The sequence below is a fragment of the Chlorocebus sabaeus genome, chromosome 13 (assembly GCF_047675955.1).
Source record: "Chlorocebus sabaeus isolate Y175 chromosome 13, mChlSab1.0.hap1, whole genome shotgun sequence".
In the NCBI taxonomy this organism is placed as follows: domain Eukaryota; kingdom Metazoa; phylum Chordata; class Mammalia; order Primates; family Cercopithecidae; genus Chlorocebus; species Chlorocebus sabaeus.
This window is the reverse complement of record NC_132916.1, coordinates 33,742,275-33,756,666: the sequence shown is the minus strand read 5'-3', so window position 1 is coordinate 33,756,666 and position 14,392 is coordinate 33,742,275. Positions and strand designations below refer to the sequence as shown.

The 14,392-nt window shown below is 37.1% G+C and overlaps 1 protein-coding gene across 1 annotated transcript in view; it reads left to right on the top strand.

Annotated features, from left to right (window-relative positions):
• AK9 (adenylate kinase 9) overlaps positions 1–14,392 on the top strand; it is a 177,384-nt gene that overhangs the window by 140,571 nt on the left and 22,421 nt on the right. Inside the window, exons 29-31 of the mRNA XM_038001024.2 lie at positions 222–284; positions 12,937–13,149; positions 13,504–13,722. Of these exons, the coding sequence (XP_037856952.2) occupies positions 222–284; positions 12,937–13,149; positions 13,504–13,722 (495 nt within the window). The remainder of the gene's footprint in view (positions 1–221; positions 285–12,936; positions 13,150–13,503; positions 13,723–14,392) is intronic.

Below are 14,392 nucleotides of genomic sequence, written 5' to 3'. Positions count from 1 at the left end.
AGTGCTATTTATCCCTCTGGCAGAAAATAGCTGATCAAGAGGTTCAGAGGTACAAGCATGCAAGCCAAGCAACATGATTACCGCCGTCACAACCTTTCCTGCAAAGTGCACTGTGCTTCTGCCCAAATGTTATTCCTACTTTATATAAAAATATATTAATACAGAGAAAGCCACTTTTATCATTCTCCATTACAATTTTTTAATGTCTCTTTCTTTAACAGGTTGATATGATTGCTAAAAGAAGGGCTGAACTTATATTGGAGAGAGATAAAAAAAGGAGGGAGGTAAGTAATTTTCTTTTTTTTTTTTTTTGAAACAGGGTCTCACTCTGTTGTCCAGGGCAGGGTGCAGTGGCACAATCATAGCTCACTGCAACCTGGAACTCCTGGGCTCAAGGGATCCCCCCATCTCAGCCTCTCAAAGTGCTAGGATTACAGGCGTGAGCCATCACACCCAATCTTTGCCTTCTGGCTTAAGACACCCTTGTAACACCTTTTCGAGGCTGACCCTCTTGTAACCTGATTTCCATCTGTATAAAAATGTCCAGCCAAACAAGAAGAGAAAAAGAGGAATATCAGAAAATACAACTTGCTACAAGTGCAACCACATGTCACCCTGGTGTGAATATGCTAGACTTCCGTACAGAAGACTGCTGATATTATACAGTGCAACTGCAACTGCGGGCACAAAGCATTGCAGAGGAGGGGCCAAAGTGATTGTTGCTTTGTCAAAACAAAATATTTACAACCAAAAGTAGATAAAAAACCATTGGACCAAGAAAATTATGGCACCATCTAAGAATAAGAACCCTCCTCTTTTTTTTTTTTTTTTTTTTTTTTGAGACGGAGTCTCGCCCTGTCGCCCAGGCTGGAGTGCAGTGGCCGGATCTCAGCTCACTGCAAGCTCCGCCTCCCGGGTTTTACACCATTCTCCTGCCTCAGCCTCCCCAGTAGCTGGGACTACAGGCGCCCGCCACCTCGCCCGGCTAGTTTTTTTGTATTTTTTAGTAGAGACGGGGTTTCACCATGTTAGCCAGGATGGTCTTGATCTCCTGACCTCGTGATCCGCCCGTCTTGGCCTCCCAAAGTGCTAGGATTACAGGCTTGAGCCACCGCGCCCGGCCAAGAACCCTCCTCTTAATTATTTGCCTCAATTTTCATTCATTTATTCATTCAGTCCATCAGCAAACATTAATTGAGCTTTGTGTCTGACACTTTCAAATACTGGCAAATTAGCCATGAGCAAAGCTTACAGAAATCCTAGCCTCATTCTCATGCTCATTTCCCTCATCAAACATGTTCTGAAAGTTTACTCTGTTCAAGGTGTCATGCTAATGTTTAAGATCAAAAAGATGTCCTAACCCGGAATTAAGTACAGTTAACTACTTTAAGCCCTTCGGAGTCCCTAGTGGTCCCCTTCTGAATCACTTCAAATGTTTCATCATGAAGGAGACCAGGCTTTGCAGTTAAACACACCTACACGGTATCCATTCTCCAGTTCTCGTTGACTTTGTCCGCTGCTCTCCAGTGCCTGGTGGAGTGCTGACACATGTGACATTCAACTTCAGTTATTTCTCTGAGGTTGTATAACATTGAGTAAGTCACTTAGCCTCTGTAAACCTAGGGCTTTTTATTGTAAAATGGGAAAAATTAATACACTTAGTTTCCCTAATTAATAATAATTTAATTTCCCTTTGCTACTCTTTAGTTAAATCTTCTTTTCTTAAGAATTAGTTTTCAGGATAAACTTTAAATGTTCTTTATAACTTTTTCATTTGTTAACGTTAGAATGCTGTGATTTCTTCTGATTTTTCATTCGGAAATTCAATATTCTATGTAGAGGTTAAACAGGATTTTGTAAGTCAGTTCTCCTGAGACTTTGTGTTTGTAAAATTGGCTGTGTATCCCACAAAACTGATACAGACAAACTCGCAACACAACTCCTGAGATTTTTGATGAATTAAAAATTAAAACTGTATGTGGGTTTTTTTTTTTTTCAACTCCTTTGATGGAAATTTTATATGTCCTGCTACTGACTCAGACAATAAAGCAGACAAAATGTAGCATCTCAGGGATGAGTTAGTGTGCTTGTTACTATTGGTCAGTGTGCCACCTTGAGTGGCATCCATCCCGACTCCACATCTATCCTGGAGCTCACTTTCATGAACAGATCCAGGGGGTTTCTCACATTTGCCTTTCCTATGCAGAATATGCAGTTCCGTGACTTGCCTTTTTCACACTAACTGGGGAATCCCAGGCAGAGAAAGCCCTTCCCAGGTTTGTCTTCTTGCCCTAAACAAAATCATTGCCTTTACTTTCTTTTTAGCACTGAATGGGACATTTCCAACGTTAGAAATCACTTCAATATCCCAGGCACTACTTGCATTAATTTCATAGGGAAACGTCACCATCTTGTGGACCTGTCATCTCAGAATGTGACATAAGGCAGCCCCTGGCCTTGCTTGTAATCTTTCCTCTCTTCCTGTCCACCGGCTCTGTCTCTGGGTCTCTATTAGGTGTTGGGTAGCCACTGGGCGGTGAAAGCAAGGGAGGGCCAGGGCAGGGAGCCCAGGGAGCAAGTGAGCACAGTGTCAGACTACACCTCGGTGAAGAGTAATAGAGACACATTGATCATAGGTACTGAGTGAAGGTCCAAGTCAGGGTCCACACAGGTTGAAACAAAGGTCGGGACCAAGTACCATGCCAAGGCCATCTCCAAGATCCTCTAGGGAGAAGACAGAGTGTTTAGACCCAAAGGTTGATACACAGAGGGCTCTTCAGGATGAAACAGCAAGCAAAAGTGTACATGGGTATATGGGTTGGAGACAGATTAAAGGCGCTGAAAACCAAGTAGTTCACAATAGCAGCTCCACAGGCAACATCAGTCACACCACAGCATAATAAAGGAATCTGGGGATCTAGATAATGAGCATCTGTGTCAGGAAACCCTGAGAACTCTGACAGGTCTTTTATTTCTTCCATTTCTTCATGCTTTCCTCTTCCGTCCTCTCTCTAATTATGAAAAAATCCATCGCTCTCCTGGCACAAGCTTCTATCCAGATGTAGCTTCCCCTGTCTTCCTCTACCAATAGACAGTAGTAACACGGCTTACCCCAAATCTAGTCCTGTCTCTCTCAGACTATGAATTTATTTGCTTTCTGCTTGTCCCCTCTGTTCTCTGTTTCTCTGTTCCCCTTTTCCATCCTTCTTTGGATTATTTGAATATATTTAGAAATTCATTTTAATTATCTATTGCCCTTTTTTCTTTTGAAAAGTGTGTAAAAATTTTATTTTTTCTTTTTCAATTTGTATTTTAGTTCAGAGGGTATATGTGCAGGTTTGTTACATGGATAAATTACATGTTGCCGGGGTTTGGTGTACAAATAATTTTGTCACTCAGGTAGTGAGCATAGTACCCAATAGGTAGTGTTTTGACCCTCGCTCTCCTCCTACCCTCTGCCCTCAAGTAGGCCCCATTGTCTGTTGTTCCCCTCTTTGTGTCCATGTGCACTCGAAGTTTAGCTCCCACTTATGAGAACATGCAGTATTTGGTTTTCTGTTCCTGTGTTAATTTGCTTGGGATAATGGACTCCAGCTCCATCCATGTTGCTGCAAAAGATATGAATTCATTCTTTTTTATGGCTGCATGGTATTCCATGGTATATATGTGCCACATTTTCTTTATCCAGTCCACCGTTAATGGGCACCTAGGTTGATTGCATGTCTTTGCTGTTTTGAATAGTGCACTGCATGTGTGCATCTAACTTTTTGGTAGAACAATTTCTATTCCTTTGGGTGTATACCCATTAATGGGATTGCTGAGTTAAATGGTAGTTCTAAGTTCTTTGATAAATCTCCAAACTGCTTTTCACAGTGGCTGAACTAATTTACATTCCTACCAACATTTCCTTTTCTTCATAACCTCACTAACATCTGTTATTTTCTGACTTTTCAATAATAGTCATTCTGACTGGCATGAGATAGCACATCACTGTGTTTTCGATTTGCATTTCTCTAATGAGTAGTGATATTGAGCATTTTTTCACATGCTTGTCGTCTGTGTCTATGTCTTCTTTTAAGTGTCTGTTTATATCTTGTGCCCATTTTTTAATGGAGTTGTTGTTTTTGGCTTGTTGATTTAAGTTCCTTGTAGATTCTGGATATTAGACTTGTGTTGTATGCATAGTTTGCAAATATTTTCTCTCATTCTGTAGGTTGTCTCTTTCTTCTGTTGATAGTTTCTCTTGTGTGAAGAAGCTCTTTAGTTTAATTAGGTCCCACTTGTCAATTTTTGTTTTTGTTGCAATTGCTTTTGGAGACTTTGTCATAAAATATTTGTCCAGAACCAGAACAGCATAGCACTGGTACAAAAACAGACACATAGAGCAGTGGAACCCAGAAATAAAGCTGCACACCTACAATCACCTGATCTTTGACAAGGTCGACAATAACAAGCAACGGGGAAATGACTCCCTAGTAAATAAATGGTGCTGGGATAACTGGCTATCCATATGTAGAAGAATGAACCTGGACCTGTTCCTTTTACCATATACAAAAATCAAAATGGATTAAGGACTTAAATGTAAGACCTAAAACTATAAAAACCCTAGAAGAAAATCTATTGCCTTTTTAAGTATACCTCTATGCTTCATTTTTTAGTAGTTATGCTAGAATTACAAATACATCCTTGGCTTTTCACATTCTATTTAGGGTCAATATTACTCAGTGTAACATTGTATAAACCTTAGAACCGTCTAGCTCCATTTGCCTCACCCATCTCCAACCCACTAACATCCTTTATGCTCTAGTTGTGATGTGTTTTACAACTGAATACATTACAATCCACATAGGAAATAGTTCTAATGTTTATATTAGTCACATGTATTTTCAAAAAATTAATAGGAAAGAAAGCCTTGTTTTACATTTATCCAAATATTTACTATTTCTGAGGTTCTTCATTCATTCCTCTGGTGTGATGGAAATCAGAAGGATGGGAATGCTGGACATCTGAATTATTGTTCACCTACTGTGTTTTTCTTTTCTCTGTATCTTTGCTTTTTAACAGTTTGGTTATGATGTGCCTACATATCATTTTCTTCATATTTAGTTTGGGGCCCACTAAGCTTCCTTAATCTGTACATTTATGTCTTTTACTAAATTTGGGGAAACTTTAGACATTATTTCTTTAGATATTTTTTCTGCCTCATTTACTCTTTGTCTTCTCCTTATAATACCCCAGTTACACATACGTTAGACCTTTGCTGTTGTTCCACATGTCCTGGGAACTCTGTTGATTTTTTTCCATCTTTTTTCTCTCTCTTCTTTAAGGCAAATAATTTAAGCCCAACCAACAATTTTTTTAATTTCAAATATTGTATTTTTAGTTCTAAAATTTCCATTTGGTTTGTTTCTATATTTTCTATTTCTCTCCTAAGATTTCCTATCTGTTCATTTATTATAAGTGTATTTTCCTTTTCCTCTTTGATCATTGTAATAATAACTGCTTTAAAAGTTCTTGTTTGGTGATTCTAACACCTGGGCTGGGTGTTTGATTATTATCTTTCTTCATGAGGATGGGTCAAATTTTCATGATTCTTCGTATTTTGAGTAACTTTGGATTCTATTCTAGAATTGTAAATGTTATATTGTGGGGATTCTGGATTTTGTTATATACCTCCAAAGAGAAATGAGGTTTTGTTTTAGCAGCCAATTAACTTGGTAAGATCAACTTTAAAATTCTGTCATGCCAGCAATGAATGGCAGCTCTGTGTATACTGTTCTTGAACTGCCCATATGTACATGGTTCACAGGCTAGCCAGAGTCTTGGACAAATTGAGTTTGGTATTCCCTTCTCTGGCTCTCTCATCTCTGGCATTTACCCTCACTCTCCAGTGGCCCTGGTTGTGGCTCCTTTCTCTGGTTGCTCCATCCAGAAAGTCAGTTGGCTTTCTACCAAAGTTTTAGTCACACTGAACCACCACAACTCTGAAACTGCCCTCTGGGCAAATGCACAAAATCAGAAAACTCACCCTATGCCATTTGCTTCCTCCAAATTTTGACTGCTCTTCAAAATCTGCTTTTCTTGCTCCAAAGACCTCAAATATAGTAGAGAGAGAGGAGTGTTGTTTACAGTTTATTATTATCTGCTAGAGGTTAAATAAACTTATTTCTTCATATTTGAGGCAGATCTTCAAGACCATGAAGTTTAGAATATACATCTTCCAACTTGAAGACTAAGAGATGCATGATGTCAGGGAAAACAACACTCTTCTACAAGATTAATGATCATTTACAGAAAAATGAAAACCTTTTTTCCTCTGGGAAGAATTAACCTGAGAGTCTCTTAAATGGTCTTTTGTGAAGATTTTTAGGATATTTTTAGGATTTTTTAAAATCAACATTGTACTATAGGTGTGAGCCAAAGCAAAGTAAGAAAAAGAAATAGCATACATATTAAAAAGAAAGAATAAAACTCATTATGTGTATATAATTTGAATATCTAGAAAGTATAAGAGGGTAAATTGCAGAAAAATTCCTTAAGGTCACCTCTACCAGCCCTTCACTTAATAGTGACATTTGCCCTATACAGAAAAAAGGTAAATAATTTCTAAAGGGATGAAATAATCTGTCTAGAAGATTCTAGGCCCCCAGAATGTTGGCTGATACCCTTCAGTTTTGGGGCAAGGTCCAGGCTTCTTGCATCTTCTCATCTTCACATCTTAAATAGAAGTGTGATACAACATTACCTGCTCATATACAGATAGCATGCAGTTGCTCTGAACTAATCAATTTAATCCTTCATTTATAATAATGAATAGCCAACCAAGGGTTACCATATACTTGAGGAAAATCACCAACAAAAGGAAAACCCAACATAAACAAACAGAACAATTGATCACAAAACAAGTGGACAACCCAGGAAGCATCATTAAATATTAAAAGAATTTCACTTTCTCTCAGAAAATTCAAGAAGAAACTTGTATCCATAAAACAGGAAGAAGATGCTATAAAAAGTCAGAGAACAAAAAAGAGTTAATGAAAACTAAAACAAGTTAAAAGTTAAACTGAAATAAAGGAAAAGTCCAAGAAGTTTCTCAAATATAAAAAAAATGCAAGAGATAGGAAATATGAAAGAAAAAAACTGAAGATCTATGAGGTCAATACAGGAAGGTCAACATCCAATATGCATTACAAAACAGTGGAAACAGAAAATAAAGAAGGAAATAATCTAAGAAATGTTAGAAGAAAAGTTCCCAGTATTGAAGAGAGCAGGAGGTCTTCAAGTTGAAAGGGCCCATCGAATGCCAAGCAGAATAAATAAATAGAGATGTGCATTAGACATATCCTTATGAAATTCACGGTTGGTGGGTATAAAGAGAAGCTCCCGCTTGTTTCTAAAATTTTTAAAGGATATCTACAAAGGAATGGAGGTAAGATTTGTATCAGGCTTCTCAGTAACAATACTGGATAGTAGAAGACAAAGACAATGCTTGCAAAATTCTAAGTGAAAATGATTTTCAGCCTAGAACTCTGTACCTAGCCAAACTGTTTATAATGCGAGAAAATGAAATGGAAAAATTTTCAGATACTTAAGGTCTGTGAAAATTAGCCTCTTTTATATTCTTCCTGAAAAGAGTAGCCAATTGATATGATGAATAACACTGCTTCTGCTCACAAAACAAACAACAATAAAACAAACAAACAAAAAAACCCTAGAAATATGGAGGTGGGGAGAGACAATAAGAGTATTATTCAAATATGGGGCAAATGTAATTGTAGCGTGATTTTGAATGAGAAGAAAAAATGATGTTTGGTCTTGATACTAGAAACATTCTACTTAGGGTAGTGCATGTTTCTTTATATAGAATTGCATTCCCTGTATTACTAACTCTAGCTGTAGTGAATAAGAGTTACATAATTTAACATAGCAGGTGCTGTTTATTGGATTTCCATATTCAGAATCAATCAAATGCTGTTTGCTTGCTTTTAATTTTTAGAATCAATTTTACATGAAACACCAAATACTGAACTCCAATTATAGGACAGGGACATAAATGTAATAATATTGGAGATGAAATACTTAGAAACTGAAGAAAGGGAGACTTGGAAGGAAGAGTAAGGACATCCTCTTGACACGGAATCAAAACAGACATCTGAAGAGAACAGCTCAATAAATAGAGATTCAGAGATAGTATTCAAAGTTATAAACACTCGATTACAAAATAAACAGCGAAAATATGACTAAAACTGGGCAACAGGCAGAAAGAGGAGTGATGTAAGTTAGCTAAATTCCTCATCATCACTGGCAGGAAAAAGGAACCAAATATCACGAGGGTCAAAAGTGATTACCATTTACTGTTTGTTTTGTTACTTTCTAAACTGCTTTCTATAGAAAAAAACACACATTTTTTAAATAGAAGAATGATTGAATGAACTGTGATACTACGAAATACTATGTGACTGTTAAAAATATTAAGATGCCAAGAACAATCAGTGAAGAGAAAGAAACGCATCCAAATAGGAAAAGAAGTTAAACTATCTCTTTGCTGACAATGTAGTTCTATACCTGTAAAACCCTAAAGACTCTGCCAAAAGGTCACTGAAACTAATAAACAACTTTGGTAAATTTTCAGGATACAAAAATCAATGCACAAAATTAGTTGCCTTTATACCAGTAACATTTAAGCTTACAGCCAAATCAAAAATGCAATCCCATTTACAATAGCCACCAAAGAATACAATACCTAAGAGTACAGCTAACCAAGGAAGTGAAAAATCTCTCGAAGGAGAACTACAAAACACTGCTGAAAGAAATCAGAGATGACAGAAAACAAATGAAAAAACGTTTCATACTCATGGACTGGAAGAATCAATATCATTAAAATGGTCATACTATCCAATCTACAGATTCAATGATATTCCTATCAAACTACCAATATCATCCTTCACAGATTTTTTAAACTATTCTAAAATTCATATGGAACCAAAAAAGGAGCCCCAAACAGCCAAAACAATCCCAAGAAAAAAGAAGCCAGAGGCATCACACTACCTTTATACTCTTAGATTACGGTAATCAAAACAGCATGATACCAGTACAAAAACAGACACATAGACCAATGGAACAGAGTAGAAAACTCAGAAACAAAACTATACACCTACAACCATCTGATCAACAAGGCCAACAACAACAAAAAGTAATAAAGGATTCCCTATTCAATAAATGGTGCCAGGTTAGCTGGCTATTCATATGCAGAAGAATGAAACTGGATGCCTACCTTTCACCATATAAAAAAATTAACTCAAGATAAATTAAAGATTTAAATGTGAGACCTCAGACTATATGATTCCTAGAAAACCTGGGAAACATCATTCCGGATATTGGCTTTGGGAAATAATTATGACTAGGTCCTCAAAAGTAATTGTACCAAAAAAAATTGACAAATGGGAGCTTAGCTCCCACTAAGGACCTAAGTCTATGGAGCTTCTGCACAGCAAAAGAAACTATCGACAGAATAAACAGGCAACTTAAAGAATAGGAGAAAATATTCACAAACTATGCATCTGACAAAGGTTAATATTCCAAATCTATAAGGAAATTAAACAATTGAACAAGCAAAAAGCAAATAACCCCATTAAAAAGTAGACAAAAGATGTGAACAGACACTTTTCAAAAGAAGACATACATGCAGCCAACAACATCTGAACAAATGCTCAGCGTCACTAATCAGCAGAGAAATGCAAATCAAAACCACAGTGAGATACCATCTTACACCAGTCAGAATGGCTTTTTTTTTTTTTTTTTTTTTTTTGAGACAGGCTAGAGTGCAGTGGTACCATCACAACTCACTGCAGCCTCAACTTCCAGGGCTCAAGCAATCCTCCTGTCTCAGTCTCCAAGTAGCTGGGACTGCCGATAGAAGCACACTTAGCTATTTTTTTATTTTTTATTTTTGGAGAGACAGGGTTTAACCATTTTGCCCAGGCTGGTCTCAAACTCCTGGTCTCAAGCAATCTGCCAGTCTCAGCCTCCCAAAGTGCTGGAATCACAGGTATGAACCACCATGCCTGAGCTAGAATGGCTATTATTAAAAAGTCAAAAAACAACAGATACTGGTGAGGATGCAAAGAAAAGGGAATGCTTATACACTCTTGAGGGGAATGTAAATTAGCTGAGCCACTGTGGAAAGCAGTTTGAAGATTTCTCAGAGAACTCAAAACAGAAATACCATTCGACCCAACAATCCCGTTACTGGGTATATATACAAAAGAATATAAATTGTTCTACCAAAAATACACATGCACTCATATGTTCATCATAGCCCTATTCACAATAGCAGAGACATGGAATTAACATAGGGGCTCATCAATGATGGACTGGATAAAGGAAGTGTGCTACATATGTATAATACTGTAGAATACTACATGGCCATAAAAAAGAACAAACTCATATCCCTTGCAGCAATGTGGATGCAGCTGGAAGCCATTATCCTGAGCAAATTAACACGGGAACAGAAAACCAAATACCCTGTATTCTCATTTATAAGTAGGAGCTAAACACTGGGTACTCATGGACATAAAGATGGCAATAATAGACACTCAGAACTACTAGAAGGAGGAGGGTTGGGGACAGGGTTGAAAAAATAACTATTGAGTACTATGCTGACTATCTGGGTGACACGATCAATCATACCCCAAACTTCAGCATCATGCAATATACCCTTGTAACAAACCTGCACACACACCCCTGAATCTAAAGTAAAAGTTGAAATTATTTTTTAATTAATTGAAAAAAATTGAGATGTATATTCTGATATGAAAAGAAATGTAAATATATTGCTAATTTTTTTTAAGTTGTAGAAAATAAAATAATCCTCCTTATGTTTAAAATACAAGGTAATTAAATATATATATATATATATAGTAAAACATTTGTAAGGATCCTAACCAAATTGTTAACCAAAATTAATTCCAGGTAGGAGGGTAGAAATAGAGATAGGAGTGTGATGAAAGACTTCTACTTTTTATCTTATACAATACTATATAATTTAATTTCTTTATAATAAAAATGAATTTCTTTTTAAAATTGTACAATTTCAATTTTTAATAAAAAGTTGTAGGAGCTGTTCAGTGGAGCCAGAGAGGTGAGCGTAAGTTCATCTGGAACTAAGATGTCCCAGCTTGTAGTGTAGACCTATCCCACTATACTTGCAATGATCCTTAGAAAATTAAATATCAGGATAGAAAATTGACAATATATAATAAAAAAGAACAAGTCGTAAGGAGACTAAATGATCTCAGACTTCTTTAAAAGGAACCAGAACTGAAAAACCCTGCTCCATAGCCAAACTCCTTTTGGAGAAAGGGGAGCTTGGGCAGGAATGGGTCCTTATGCTCTCATCTTCCTCCCTGCACTCATAAGCCCAAATCCCATCTCCAGGCACTTTTCACAGGACCAGAGGCCTGGTCATTTAGAAGAATTAGGAAATAGCCAGAAAATTGCAAGCAAGAGACAATTTGAAGGCAAACAGTGGAGAGGGGCCGCAAGGGAGGGAGTGTTGAGCATTATTTAGAATTACAGTCCTTTGTAACCCCCCCATCCCTTCCCATCCAGGACTCTCATCCTGGGAGTCTAGATAATTCCGAGGTTTCAGGCTGGAGGGCAGTTCTCCAACTGAAACAAGGAATACTACAGGGAGAACAGTGTGGAGGCAGTGCAGGAGGATGATTATTATAGGGTTCAGTTTTGTGCAAAGTGAACTATAGCACTTAAAACCTACACAATACAACTTAGTACCAATATCCTGTCATGGTCTTTAATAATCACTAATGTATTATTCTCATTTTCTCAGATAGGCTGTAGCCTCTGAAAAGGCATTTGCTGTTCTATTTGTACACTGCTTTACACAAAGTGACAGTAATAGCTATAAGAGCATAATAATAGCTAACATTCACATACTTACCATGTGCCAGACACTTTTCTAATGGCTTTGCATTTATTAACTAATTTAATGCTCCCAGCAACCCTGTGAGGTACTTTTATTATTCTTATTTTACAGATGAGGAAACATCTTGTCCCAGTTAAGACAGCTAGTGTTTTATACTCTTTGAACTGCATTAAATGTTGTTCCTGAAGATCATCAAAAACATGTAACATTCTGACAATCATAAACATAAATAACATTTGATATTTTGTCTCTATATTTATTTATGGGACAACTTTGGGGCCAGAGTCTTGAAAGTATTAAAATTCTGAGTACCAAAGAAATTTTTAAACAATTTTTCCAAGATGGCAGGTTGGAGGCAGTGTTAGCATGCCTACCCACTTGGAAAGACAAAATAATGTGTAGAGATTCACACTATGAACGTTTTTCCAAGAAGCAACATAGGGACTGAACAGGAAAACTGAAAGAAACCACAGACCCTTTGAAAGAAGCAGTGGGCTACAGCCTACACTAGGAGCCAGGCAGAAAACTGAGACAGTGAACCCGCTCCACATTGAGCACACTGCTGCTACAGCCAGCAACTGAGAAAGCCATCATCTAAAGACTACCACCGAGGAACTCACGCACAGAGGCTTCACCCCTGAAGGAACCCAGAAGTTACAAGCAACTATAAACATAAAGTCACATCCTCAAGGAGAAAAAAAAGAAACTTTAAAAAACCAGTCAAATCCAAAATAAATTCAAACATAATTAGAAGAAATCGTCTACCTAAATGAGAAGGAACTAGAAAAATAATTCTGGCAACATGACAAAAAAGGGTTCTATAACACCCCCAAAAGTGTCAGATATTTAAACTTTATTGCATTACTCGATGAATGTCAACATACAATACCAACCAATATCAAGCCATTACAAAATATTCCAGATGATTTGTTAATAGTGTCTTTTGTTACATATTTTACATGTATAGTAAAAGGGAATGTTTTCTTCCTTAGAATGTTGTTAGAGATGATGAAGAGATTAGTGAGGAAGAACTGGAAGAAGACAATGATGATATTGAAAACATCCTTGAAGATGAGTTTCCAAAAGATGAGGAAGAGATGAGTGGTGAGGAAGATGAAGAACAGGAAACTGATGCAATTGAGCGCCTGAGAGGTGAACTAGGAGAAAAATTTGAATCAGATACACATAATTTACAAATAATACAGGTTATTACTTTTCCTTCACTTTTTATGATTCAAAAAGTAACATTTGAGAATCAGACTAAAGCAATTTAGTTCATGCCATTTTTTAAACATTTCAAAAATGCATATTTTAGGGCTGTATTTCCTTTTATCAGTATCATTTAACAATTATGCAATAAGTCCATAATTTAAGAGCAACGTGGAAGCCACAGAGGGTCAGAGTAAGTTTAATCACCAACATGCAGCCACTTGGAAGCTGAAAAATATTTGTGTTCTGGACTGAAGTAGTCAGTCACCAGCAGTGTGTACATGCTGTGACGAAATACTACCAGCCTTTTTCTCACTAAATATATTTGTTTTTATGACTTTTCTTATCAGGATGAACTTGAGAGGTATTTGATACCAATAATTTCCATTAATGGAGCACGGAAAAATCACATTGTACAATATACATTGAATATGAAACTGAAACCACTGGTGGAAAATCGTGCAAGCATTTTTGAGAAATGTCATCCAATATCAGCAGCCCTTGCCCAGAAAATGCTCAGCTTTACCTACAAGTATATAAGCTCATTCGGCTATTGGGACCCCGTAAAGGTAATTTCAGCAAATGCACCTGAAAGCCATGTTCTTTCTTTATTTTTTTCAAAGGTATGTCTTTCTTAAAAGGAAAAAGACTGGATAATTTCAAAAATCATAAGTATTGTATAGTAGTCTCATCTAGCTATAAAAATACTTTGGAATTTAAAATGGAATCATTAAACTTTCAGCTTTTCTTTTATCACCAACTGTATAACATAGAGCAGACACCCCACCTCCCCCTGAGTTTCTCCTTATCTCTAGCCTTTACTCCCATCCATGAACTTCACTCTAGCCCAAGAATTACAATGTTGACACTACCATTGATCTGTAGCAACTGTCTTGAGGTAGCTCTCAGGGAGGAGCAATATCACTGTACTGTTTCACACCTACTCTGTCAAGTCCAGGGATGGCAGACGCTTGCTCATCTGATGCTGTAAAAAGATATTCAAACGTAGCATTGATCAATTGCCCAGTCTTCATCATCACCAGTGCAAAGATGTGGAACCACTCCTCCAACTTCATTCCTACCCACACCTTAGGCTGCCTTTTAGGTGTATTTTTCCCTTTCATGATAGCTCTTAATGTGTATGTGAGTGGGATTTGAACTGTACAAAAATACAGAAGAGAACCCAGTGGGATTTGCCCTACTAGAATACTCCAAAAGATAACCCAAGAACCCAATTGT